At 38.0% G+C, this 12,280-nt stretch overlaps 1 protein-coding gene across 1 annotated transcript in view; it reads left to right on the top strand.

The window, feature by feature from the left end:
- UBR3 (ubiquitin protein ligase E3 component n-recognin 3) overlaps positions 1–12,053 on the top strand; it is a 221,622-nt gene extending 209,569 nt beyond the window's left edge. Inside the window, exons 37-39 of the mRNA XM_051849447.2 lie at positions 8,470–8,679; positions 9,237–9,376; positions 9,667–12,053. Coding sequence (XP_051705407.1) covers positions 8,470–8,679; positions 9,237–9,376; positions 9,667–9,784 — 468 coding nt within the window. The 3' untranslated portion in view covers positions 9,785–12,053. The remainder of the gene's footprint in view (positions 1–8,469; positions 8,680–9,236; positions 9,377–9,666) is intronic.
- Positions 12,054–12,280: the final 227 nt, after the last annotated feature.

Below are 12,280 nucleotides of genomic sequence, written 5' to 3'. Positions count from 1 at the left end.
TTGTGTTGGAGATGACTGAATTGGAGAGTAGAGTGGGGGCCGCAGTGAGTGGCTGTGAATGTTGGCATTTGGTGCCTTTGTCTATAGCTAGAACACAGATTTTGAGAAATGGGATAATTTGATAAAAGTAGTGTTTTAGGGAGGTAATTCCAGTGGCTTTTTAGTAGATAAATTAAGAAGAAAATTAAGCCAAAGACTGGTTTTGAAGAAAATAATCTGGATTATTTTTCTGTTAGTAAAAATTTGAAAGTAACTAATTCATGGACATTTGAGGAAAATATATAGGACTTGGTGACCAGATGTACATGGCTTTGCATTCTTGAACTTGACTCCTTAGGAGAATAGTGACTCTTACATGAAGATATTTCAAAGTAGAAAAATGGTGGCTGGTATTGTAGCATAACAGATTAAGTTGCTGCCTGCAAAGTTGGCATCCCATATCGGTGCCCGTTCAAGTTCCAGCTGCTCCACTTCTAATCCAGCTCCCTGCTGATACACCTGGGAAAGCCACAGAAGATGGCCCAAGTCCCTGGGCCCCTGCACCCACATGGGAGACTGGGATGAAGCTCTTGGTTTCTGGCTTCAGTCTGGTCCAGCCCCAGCCATTTGGGGAGTGAACCAGCAGATGGAAGTTCTCTAACTTTCCTTCTCTCTCTCTCTCTCTCTCTCTCTCTCTCTAACTCTTTAAAATAAATAAATCATTAAAAATAATTTTAGTGATTTATTTATTTGAAAGGCAGAGTTATAGAGAGCAGAGGCAGAGAGAGAGAGCTGTCTTCCATCCACTGATTCACTCCCCAGAGGGCCACAATAGCTGGAGCTTTACCAATTCAAAGTCAGGAGCCAGGAGCTTCTCCAGGTCTTCTATGCAGGTGCAGGGGCCTGAGGACTTGGGCCATCTTCCACTGCTTTCCCAGGCCATAGCAGATAGCTGTATCAGAACTGGAGCAGTCAGGACTCGAACCTGCACCCGTATGGGATACTGGCATTGCAGGTGGCGGCTTTACCCACTACACCACAGCTCTGGCCCCCTAAAATTCTTTTTTTAAAAAAATAGAAAAAAATGGAATAAAAGATTAGTTTATATTGGTGCAAAAATTTTTGTAGCATACATTTTCCATGAAGTTTTTGAAGACCTCCCATAGGAACCTCTCATGTTCTGATAGGAACATGCTCTGCTTTTAAACACCATTGATAATGCTGCATTGCCTAGGGAGGAAGCTATGGGCTCTTTGCATGCTTTTGAGGATCTTCACAATCTTGCTTGCCTTTCCATCCTCATTTTATACTATTCCTCTGTCTTGATCACAAAGAATGGTTCACAGGTGTGTTGTCCATTTTCAAGCTTCTGTAATATTGCTTATTTGTTGCTTTTATCTTATTCAGTCCTCTTGCCCTTCTCCTGTTGAGTTAATCACTTTGCTAAGTGTTACCTCTTTCATGAAGCTCTGTCTGCTAGTCTTCCCTTTGAGTCCTACTCCGCTCCTTCTGTTGTACCATAAAACTGTAATTTTGACACTGTCTCTATATTTATTTCTTTAGTGTGTTTGAGTGGGGCTTCACAAAGCAGAAATTGCTTTTTCTTTTAAAAACCTTTATTTCAACCATTTCCCCTTCCTCCCCACCCCCAACTCTTTCCAAACCCTAATAACCACCATCTACTCTCACCTTCTGAGATCAGTGCTGTTTTTTAGATTCCACATATGAGTGAGATCATATAATAACTGACTTTCTTTGGCTAATTTCAGCTAATGTAATGACCTCCATTTTGTTGCAAATGATAGGAATTCATCTTTTTATGGCTGTATAGTATTCCTTTGTGTATATGTACTATTTTATTTATTCATCCATTTCTTTGCATTGTAAATAGTGCTGCAATAAATTGGAGAGTGCAGATGTCTCTTTGACAGAGTAATTTCATTTTCCTTTGAATATATATCTGGTAATGCTGAATCATATGGTGTTTCTATTTAAACTTTTTTAGGTACCTCCATACTGTTATCCACAATTGTGAATTAATTTATATTCCCACCAGTGGTGTGCAAAGGTTCCTTTTTCTCACATCTTCTGCAGGTCTTTTCTGTCTTGAGAAACAGTTTTATTTTTTAAAAATTTGAGATACACACACACACACATACACATACACAAAGCTCCCAGCTCTCAATCGCTGGTTCATCCCCCAAAAGCCTGCTATAACCTATGCTGGGCTGTGGCCAGAGCCTCAGCCAGGAACTCAATCCAGGTGTCCCACATGGAGGGCAGAACTTGAACTATCACCACTGCCTCCCATGGTGCTGCGTTGACAGGAAACTAGACCAGGACCTGGAGCCAGGAACCCAACCCAAGCATTACAGCCTGGATTGTGGGACTCTTAACCACTAGGGTAAATGCCCACTCCTGTCTTGTGTCTTTTTTGACAACAGCCATTCTAATCAGAGTAAGGTAGTATCTCATTGGAGTTTTGATTTGCATTTCCCTGGTGATCAGTGGTAGGGAACATGTTTTTATGTGCCTGTTGGCCATTTATATGTCTTCCTTTGAAAAATGTTGCCTATTTAAATTTTTTGTTTTGAAAGATTTATTTATTTGAAAGGCAGAGCTACAGAGAGAAAGAGAAAGAGAAAGATCTTCCATCCTCTGGTTCACTCCCCAGATGGCCACAGTGGCCAGAGCTGGGTTAATCTGAAGCCAGGAACCAGGAGCTTCTTCTAAGTCTCCCATGTGGATGTAGGGGCCCAAGCACTTGGCCTCCTTCTGGTGCTTTCCCAGGCATGTTAGCAGGGAGCTGGATCAGAAGTGGAGCGTAGCAGATGAAGCCACTGCCTGCAGTGCCGGCATCCCATGTGGGTGCTGGTTTGAGTCCTGGCTGCTCCACTTGTAGTCTCAGGGAAGAGTTAAGGAAAACACTGCAGAGGAAACTCTTCTGATCAATTTCTTAACATCATTTATTGACAAGACTGTCCTTTCTCCAATATGCATTTTTAATATCCTTGTTGAAGTTCAGTTGGATGTAGATACATAAGTTTACTTTTAGATTCTCTAGCCAATGATTTTTTCTACCTTCTGATGTCTTCCTTTTGCTTATTAGCATCTCTGTATTTCAGTTTGAAAAACTCCTTTAAGCATGACTTGTAGGATTGGTCTAGTGGTGATAAATCCTCTCAGCTTTTGTCTGGAAGCATCTGTATCTCTCCTTTATATCTTTTTTTTAAAAGCTTTATTTATTTATTTGAAAGTCAGAGTTACACAGAGAGAGGAGAGGCAGAGAGAGAGAGAGAGAGGTCTTCCATCTGATGGTTCACTTCCCAATTAGCCACAACGGCTGGAGCTGCGCCGATTCAATGCCAAGAGCCAGGAACTTCTTCCGGGTCCCCCACGTGGGTGCAGGGGCCCAAGGACTTGGGCCATCTTTCATTGCTATCCCAGGCCATAGCAGAGAGCTGGATCGGAAGTGGAGCAGCCGGGACTAGAACTGGTGCCCATATGGGATGCCAGTGCTTCAGGCCAGGGCGTTAACCTGCTGTGCCACAGCACCAGCCCCTCTCCTTTTTATCTAAAAGAATACTTTGCTGACTACAGTATTCTTGGTTAGCTGTTTTTTCTCCCCTTCGGTATTGTGAAAATCTCTACTCATTTTTTTTCTGGCCCTTTATAAGGTTTCTGTTGAGAAGTGTCTGCAGTCAGGTGGATTGGGATACTCTTGCATATTTTCTTTTACAGCTTCAAGAATCTTCTCCTTATCTTTAGCCTTGGAGAGCTTGGGGTAGACTTGGCTGAGTTTAATGTAATTGATGATCTCTGAACTTCCTTTTTCTAGATTCTTGTATCTTTCTCTGGGTTTGGGAACTTTTCTGCTATTATCTCTTTGAGTAAGTTTTCTACCCTTTTGACCTTCTCTAGTGCCTTTAGTGCCCCCAGTAACTTGGATATTTGGTATCTTAATGCTGTTCCAGAGTTCCTGTAAGCTTTTTTTCATTCTTCTCTGTGTATTTTTATTTATTTTTCCTCTGTATATTTTCAAAGAGTCTATCTTTGAACTCACTAATTTTTTTCTTGTTTGATCTATTCTGCTGCTGATATCTTTTATTATGTTTTAAACTTCACTTAAGGGGCCGGCACTGTGGCATAGCAGGTAAAGCCACCGCTTGCAGTGCCAGCATCCTATATGGGTGCCAGTTTGAGTCCTGGCTGCTCCACTTCCCACCCAGCTCTCTGCTATGGCCTGGGAAAGCAGCAGAAGATGGCCCAAGTCCTTGGGCCCCTGCACCTACGTGGGAGACCCAGAAGAAGCTCCTGGCTTCTAGCTTTGGATTGGTGCAGCTCCAGCTGTTGCAGCCATTTGGGGAGTGAACCAGTGGATGAAAGACCTCTCTCTCTCTCTACCTCTCCTTCTCTCTCTCTCTCTCGGCCTCTCCTTCTCTCTGTATGTAACTCTTTCAAATAAATAAATAAATCTTTTTTTAAAAAAAAACTTCACTTATTATATATTTTCAAATCAAAGATTTGTTTTATTTTTTCAAAATTACTTCTCTTTCTGTATTAAATTTCATTAGAATAATAAATCACTTCTCTATTTTCCTTTTGTTTAGTTTCCTTAAAATGCCTATTTTGAATTCTGCATCTCAGAATTTGCATACATCAGCTACTATGTGATCAGTTTCTGCAGCTTATTTTGTGCATTAAGTGAGCTCATAATTCCCTGAAAGTTCATATTGCTTGTTTGCATATGGCATGGTATACTCATTGAGGGATTGAATTTTTTCCATTGTTCATAATCTGGATTTGTTTCTGCATTTTAGAAATTCTAAGCATTCTGCTTATTTTCTTGGAGCCCCTGGACCTTAAGACTTTCACACTCGAAGGCACCACCCTACGCAGAGGTTTTCCACAGATCTGCTTTTGGTGTGTTGTCACTATTTCAGCACTAGAGGGTGCGCCTATCTCAGGTTTATCTCAAATCTGCTGTTTGTTGTTAGAATGAACTGCTAGAGGCTCTGAGAGCACTGGTCTAGAGATAGAGGCCTTTGAACTTTATCTGGTCCTGGGTCTCAGGGGCTAGGTATTGAACTCCAGTCACTGCTGGTATCCCTGCTTCATTCTCTTCTCCTAAGCCTTACCTTGACCCCAGATCAACCAGATTCTCTTTTTCAGAAATTTAAAATTTGAATAGTGACACTTGAATAGTACAAAACAGTGCCCTTGAAAAATAGTCCCTGAGTTATTGCTTCTGAGTTTTTATGCAAACAATAAAAACCAGTTCTTATTTAATTAAAGCAAACCAAACAGAAAAAAGAATCTAGAATTTCTTCTTTAGAGGTATACTCCAGTAACTTGCAGAACTAAGAGCTGAACTGCCATTCTTTGGGAAGAGGAGAAACCATGAAGACTTGCGGTCTGTTTTTTCTGAGGCACTAGCACCTGGGTAACCGTATCAGCCACCTCCCTTGCTTGTGTGTGTGTGCTCAAGATGCAAGTCCAAAGAAAGAGTATCTGCTTTGCCTAACTTGGATCAAATGTACATCCCTGATGTGGAACAGAGTCTATGAGAGTCTATGAGAAATGTGTAGAGCAGTAAACAGGGTTATTTTTGAGAAGAATTTTTAATGCTGTTACACGTTGAGCATCCCTAATCCAAAAAACCCAGAATCCCAAATGCTCCAAAATCTGAAACTTTCTGAAAACTCCATTTTTATGCATAGAGTTATTGAAAACATTGTATAAAATTACATTTAAACTATGTGTGTAAGATATATATGTCAATAAATGTCATGTTTAGATTTGGGTCCTACTCCCAAGAACCCTCGTGCTGAATCCAATAGTAAGAGAAAGGAAAAAGAGAATGAAAATGTTGCAAAAATATATGACATAGTTGTAGAAGTTTGCAACTAGTCGTATGTGTCAGCTAATATGCAGTGAAATATATAACTTAGTTCTTTCACTTTTTTGAACCAGCATCTCAACTGATTGGAATTGTTTGACTAAGGATGTGACCCAAACATTGTTTGAGAGACCTGAGTTTCTGGTGGTTGATCCTGACTTGCTTACATAGGCTGTAGTAATTTTGTGTTAAATTTTTGCCTTTCATGGCAGGAGTAGGGGTAGACGTTTCTAAGTTCCAAAACACTGTTTCCAATTATGTAGCAACATTTCATGTGTTTTTTTTTTTTTTTTTAGAAGATTTTTTATTTGAGAATCAGAGTTACAGAGGGGAGGAGAGACAGAGGGGTCTTTCATCTACTGGTTCACTCCCCAAATGGCCACAATGGCCAGAGCTGAGCTAATCTGAAGCCAGGAACCAGGAGCTTCTTCTGGGTCTCCCACGTCGGTGCAGGGGCCCATGTACTTGGGCCATCTGCTGCTGCTTTCTCAGGCCATAGCAGAGAGCTGGATCAGAGGAGCCGCTGGGACTTGAACTGGTGCCCCATGGGATGCCATTGCCACAGGCAGAGGCTTAACCTACTACACTACAGCACCAGCCTCTATGGCAACATTTCTGTTCTTTATAATCAGGATCATTCTCTGCAGACAATGCTGTAAGCGATACCCATCTTTTCTAATAATGGTTTGAGGGACTTAGAATGGTTACATTTGGTTTCTAATTCAATGGAAGTATTATAGCTCCTGATAGAGGATAGTATATGGCTTCCTTAGGTACTAAAAGCATGTAAGAGTCCAGAATAGCAGTGAATTAGAGATTTATTACTGAATTTGACCTAAAAATGGTGTAATCATGAGAGGTGCCACAACTACTTTCCACCCTGGATCCCATACCTATGCAGTCCAGCTGTGAGAAAGGTCTTCCTTAGATCTTGGTTGCTGTTTGGAGCATATGCCTCTCCTGTAGGAGCATGTACCTCCTTCTATACAGATGTATTTGCCTACCTCCCACATCTAAAATCCATCAGTTCAGTAGTTTAATATTTTTTAAAAAGTTATTTTTTCAGATGATTTAGTCTGTTAAGATCAATGAATTTCATGAAGACCCTCCTGTTGCCTTCTCTATGAAAAAAAATTCTTTGATTGCATACAGTCTGGTGTAGGTTGCCAGACAATAAATGACCTATTCTAAGTGTCAGTTTCAGTGAGGACAAATTGCTATCCCTTTGACTTAATGGAAAGGTTCCAGTGTTATCAACCCCTTACAGAATATTCTACTTCTGAGGTCTAGGGTTGAGCACTGCGTATTAACAAATGGCATGTTGTAAACCCATATATGGATTGTCCTTATCCTTGGTTACATGGCCATTTTACCCATGAACCCATTGATAAGCAGCAAGCTAGCCACTTAGTTACTCCATTGATTTGGATTGGACAATGGCTGGCTGAAGGTAAAATGAATCAATCACCATATAAATCACCTATTCTTTTTTTTTTTTTTTTTTTGACAGGCAGAGTGGACAGTGAGAGAGAGAGACAGAGAGAAAGGTCTTCCTTTGCCGTTGGTTCACCCTCCAATGGCCGCCGCGGTCGGCGCGCTGTGGCCGGCGCACCGCGCTGATCCGATGGCAGGAGCCAGGAGCCACATGCTTTTCCTGGTCTCCCATGGGGTGCAGGGCCCAAGCACCTGGGCCATCCTCCACTGCACTCCCTGGCCACAGCAGAGGGCTGGCCTGGAAGAGGGGCAACCGGGACAGAATCCGGCGCCCCGACCGGGACTAGAACCCTGTGTGCCGGCGCCGCTAGGCGGAGGATTAGCCTAGTGAGCCGCGGCGCCGGCCGTAAATCACCTATTCTTAAGATGATAGATTCATACTATATTTTAGCTATGTTAAGTGTGAATGAAGTAACATCTAAAACAATTTAGTGTTACCAGTATTTTCATATAACTGCAAATAGTGAATAAATTATACCCTGTAGGGAAATTTAACTAAATTGGCCCCTTTTTCTAAAACAATCTAAAACAATAAAATTATGAAAAACAATAAAATTATGAAAAGATTTTAGCCCCAACACTATGGTTGGGAAAGATCTTAATAGCTTAAATTGTAATGCATTGTACTTATTCTAGGAAAGAGATTCTAAATTGTAAACTATTAAAATAGAAATCCTTTGCTAAAGAAAAAACCATGAATTGATTAATCTGAGAAAGATCAAAACTTGGTTTTTAGAAATGTATAACTGTATAAACTTTGCAGTAAGTATATTTAAAGACAAATACACCTTGATATATTTTCCATACGTACCTAGAGATAGTTAATACTTTTGAAATAATAATGTGTTTAAATGTTTTGGGTTGCTTGATCTAAAAAATTACATCACATTATATTTGGAAACTACATTAAAATAGAGAATGGTAATAGCCAAAGCATTATTTTCTTCATTTATAAAATGGAAATGAGAAGAGTATGAATAAGAAAAGAAGTCACATCCTCCAAGGCATATATTTTTTCTTAAAAAATTCTTTAAAAGATGAATATTTTGTGCTAGTGACTTAAATTCCTAGGTCTAATGACTGTTTTTATGTTTTAGGCCTTGCTTATCCAAGAATCGAAATGGAAACTACCACACCTATTACAATTGCCTGAGAATTATAATACCATTTTTCAGTACTACCACAGGAAAACCTGTAGTGTTTGCACCAAGGTTCCTAAAGATCCTGCTGTTTGTCTTGTTTGTGGTACTTTTGTATGCCTGAAAGGACTTTGCTGCAAGCAACAGAGTTACTGTGAATGTGTTTTGGTAAGCAATAGTAAATAAAATAAAATTTATAAAAAATGCAAATTTGATGTTACATGGAACGTGATAAATGTGGTCAAGCCAGTTCATCAAATTTAACTACTCTGTGAATTAAACACAATAAATCTAGGGACTGTGGTTTTGTTTTGGGGTTTTTTTGGTTTTGGTTTTTGCAGTAGAGGGTTAAAAAAAAAAAGTCTCCAAGGCTTTAAGTGAATAAAACCTTTGTTAAGTGCAACTTCAGATCTTCTCCTTTCTCCTACTGTCCTTTAGTGGTACATCCTCATAAGGGTACTGTGGAACAGCAACCATCTATGCTGTTGGGGATGCTGGCTTCTGAACCAGGTTGACTTCTTAATTGCTTTCCTAGGTAATGCTTACCCAAATTCCTGCTAGTGTATTAACAGTAAAGTATTGGGAATGGTGTTAGAAAGTTGAACTTAGATGAAATATTATGAAAAATTTAAAAATATATTGAAGGTATTTAATTAACACATTCTTGATTTTGTTATAAAACCCACTTGATTATAAAATACACTGACATTTTAAATTTTTTTTAGCATTCTCAGAACTGTGGTGCTGGAACAGGGATTTTCCTATTGATCAATGCATCGGTGATTATCATCATTCGAGGCCACCGCTTCTGCCTGTGGGGATCCGTGTATTTGGATGCACATGGAGAGGAAGACCGGGATCTTAGGTTAGATGTGCAAGGATATATCCAGGAGTTTTACTGAAGTGTGGTCAGTAAAACCCAATTTGCTACTCCTGGCTTTGTAATTATCACTTTTTCCTTAAATATTGAGCTCTCACAGTGATTAAGGAGCTATTTCTGTTTTTTGAGATATTTTCCCTATCAACATACAGAAGAAACATGAACAAAATTATTATGTGAGATTTTTGCCACAAATTATCAGTGAGAAATGAAATGCATACAAAATCTTCATTGTATTATATTACTTTTAATACTTTTTTTCTTTTTTATTCTAGGCGAGGCAAACCTCTCTACATTTGTAAAGAAAGATACAAAGTTCTTGAGCAACAGTGGATTTCTCATACTTTTGATCACATCAATAAAAGATGGGGTCCACATTACAATGGGCTGTGACTCACCACCTCAGCACTGCATTCTATCATCATTTTCATTAAGAATTTATTTTATCAACAATAAGCTTTAACTTAATTTGGGGGAGGGTAATACTTGCTGAGGGAAGAAAAGATGTACATTATGAAGCCTTTCCAAAATTAGGTGCTTGGTAATCTCATTAATGAAATAATACTTTAAAAAAAATGGATCTGGAGAACATAGCAAATAAGTGGAATCATTCTTTAGTGATATTTTTTTTAAGTGCACAATTGATAAGAAGCACAAGTTGTTCACAAAATCATTCAGAAATGATTCTCCCAACAGTGCATATCAGCTGTTCATGGATTCTTGGAGTGGGTGTGGTTTATTTGAAATTTTACTCCTGTTTTCTATCTGTGTGTTTTAATTTGCATCTGCTAAACATAATGCATCTTTTTCCTCTGCCATTCTTGTGTTGATTTGAGATTTTTGCTGTATGTAATTAGAAAAAAATGTAAAACATGATTTATGTGAAATATTGTATAGTAAAAGTTGGTCTAATAGTAGAACTTAAAATTTTTTTTCTTATTGTGGGGAATCTGTTGAAAGTTTAAGGCTTTGCTGAAAACTTATTCATTCTCAGGAATTTCATAAATATTCTCCCAGGTAAATAATTGAAATAGCTGTAAAATAAGTAGATAGCAGTTGTTAATATAATGCAGTACATTTTGGGGGGCATATGTGTGGTTGGGAGGGCCTTAAAAATTTGTCATTTCATTTGGGTGGATTGCTAGAGGCAGTAACAAACAGGTTTTCCTACAAAATCAGGAAGTTTAAGAACATATACATGGCAGATTTTGAGTCTGTGCATGCCCACTTTTTATTACCAACCAAGTTTTTGTTTATATGATTGGATTAGAAGTGCTTAGACTTCCCCACAACTGAATCATAAGTTCTGGAACTTTCCTAGTAAGCTCAAGAGGTTCAGCTCTGTTGTGTTTGTGCAGTGTAATTACTGCTATATCTGTTTGGTTTCCTGAAAGGGGAGGAAACTGGCTCAGTGGTGATGACCTTCAAGAATGAGCTGTACGTCTTAGAAATTGCTGTGAAAGCAGTTTATGTTTGTAAGGTTTTAAAATCAGTAAGAATATGAATGAGCTAAAACCCACTCTATAAGTAGGAGAGGAAGATTACCAAAAAGCATGTTGTATATTGCTACCAAGAATTTTTCCCAAATGATTCAGTAAATTTGAAGATTATTTCATAAATAGTTCTGTCAAGCAATTCCTGGTATTTTTGACTTCCATGACTTGTTATATAAAATCACATTTTTACGTGTAAAAATAAACTAAACAACTAGTAGTACAATACAAAAATAACATGAGATCCTTGTTCTAAAAATTTTTTGAATACAGAATATGAAAATGGACATTAAATGATGACCTTGCACTAAAATAGGGAAAACAAAATAGTATATATCCAAATGTGTTCAAGAAATCAAAAAATTACCTATAGCTCCACAATAAAATACATGGAAATAGCTTGCTATTTTTATATACCTTTCCAAAATATTAAGACAACTTTCCGTAAGACCAGAATGATTCTGTTGGACTAAATCCCTGTCCTTTCTAACATATTGCTACTTTTTTAAATACTGTATCATAAGTTCAGCCTGTCATATTTTTTGCATCAATCATTATGAATACCAGACCATTTGTAAGTGTGGTTAAAGAGCAAAATGCTAATTTACATCTCTAGTAAATATTGTTACAGGATTCATGAACTTGAATAATTCTACAGTTTGAAACTCTGATGCTATATATACATGATATAATGTATTCAGACTTTGATTACTACATATTTAAAATGGAATGTTTTTGGTTGTGCATATGGATGTGAAGTGAAAATATTAGCCTTAACTTTAATCTTTGGATATTTGATAGTGTTTATTTTGATATTGGTGAATTAGTCGCCAGTAAATTTTACAGAAGCACTTGATTGAAAATTGTACTTGAATACATACATGCATGCTGCTAAACTAGAACTTTAATTTTTTCCCATAACTTTTATAAGTCCCATTTATAAACACACTTTTAAAAATAACAGGTCCAAGTTAGAGTGATGTGTGTATATTATTCCCCAAAAAAGTACTGGTGTGATATCGTGTATGAATGATCATTTAAATACAGTACATTACTGTAGAAGCTAAATCAATCTTTATAATTAAACAGAAATTACAAAACTAGAAATAATCAACATTGTAAGATATGTTAATAAAAACCTGTCATTTGGTTTGTGAAAGGTCCTTAAAGATGTTTAATGCCTACATGTTATTCCTTTTTTTCAGATTGTTAACAGTAATACATGTGAATGAGTGTGGCTGAAAAGATCAAAGTTTAACATAACTAGTAGTTGCTTTAAGGTGGAATTAAGTGTAAAGGACTTAATTTACTTCCTGGCTTTTATTTATAGATTTTCCTGTGTTGTCTGTCTGTGTCTCATAACCGATGCAAAGTGTATGAGTTCTGGGTAGGGAGA

Source organism: Oryctolagus cuniculus, chromosome 3, assembly GCF_964237555.1.
Source record: "Oryctolagus cuniculus chromosome 3, mOryCun1.1, whole genome shotgun sequence".
Classification (NCBI taxonomy): Eukaryota; Metazoa; Chordata; class Mammalia; order Lagomorpha; family Leporidae; genus Oryctolagus; species Oryctolagus cuniculus.
The sequence above is the reverse complement of the archived record's forward strand: the minus strand, read 5'-3'. Positions and strand labels throughout refer to the sequence as shown.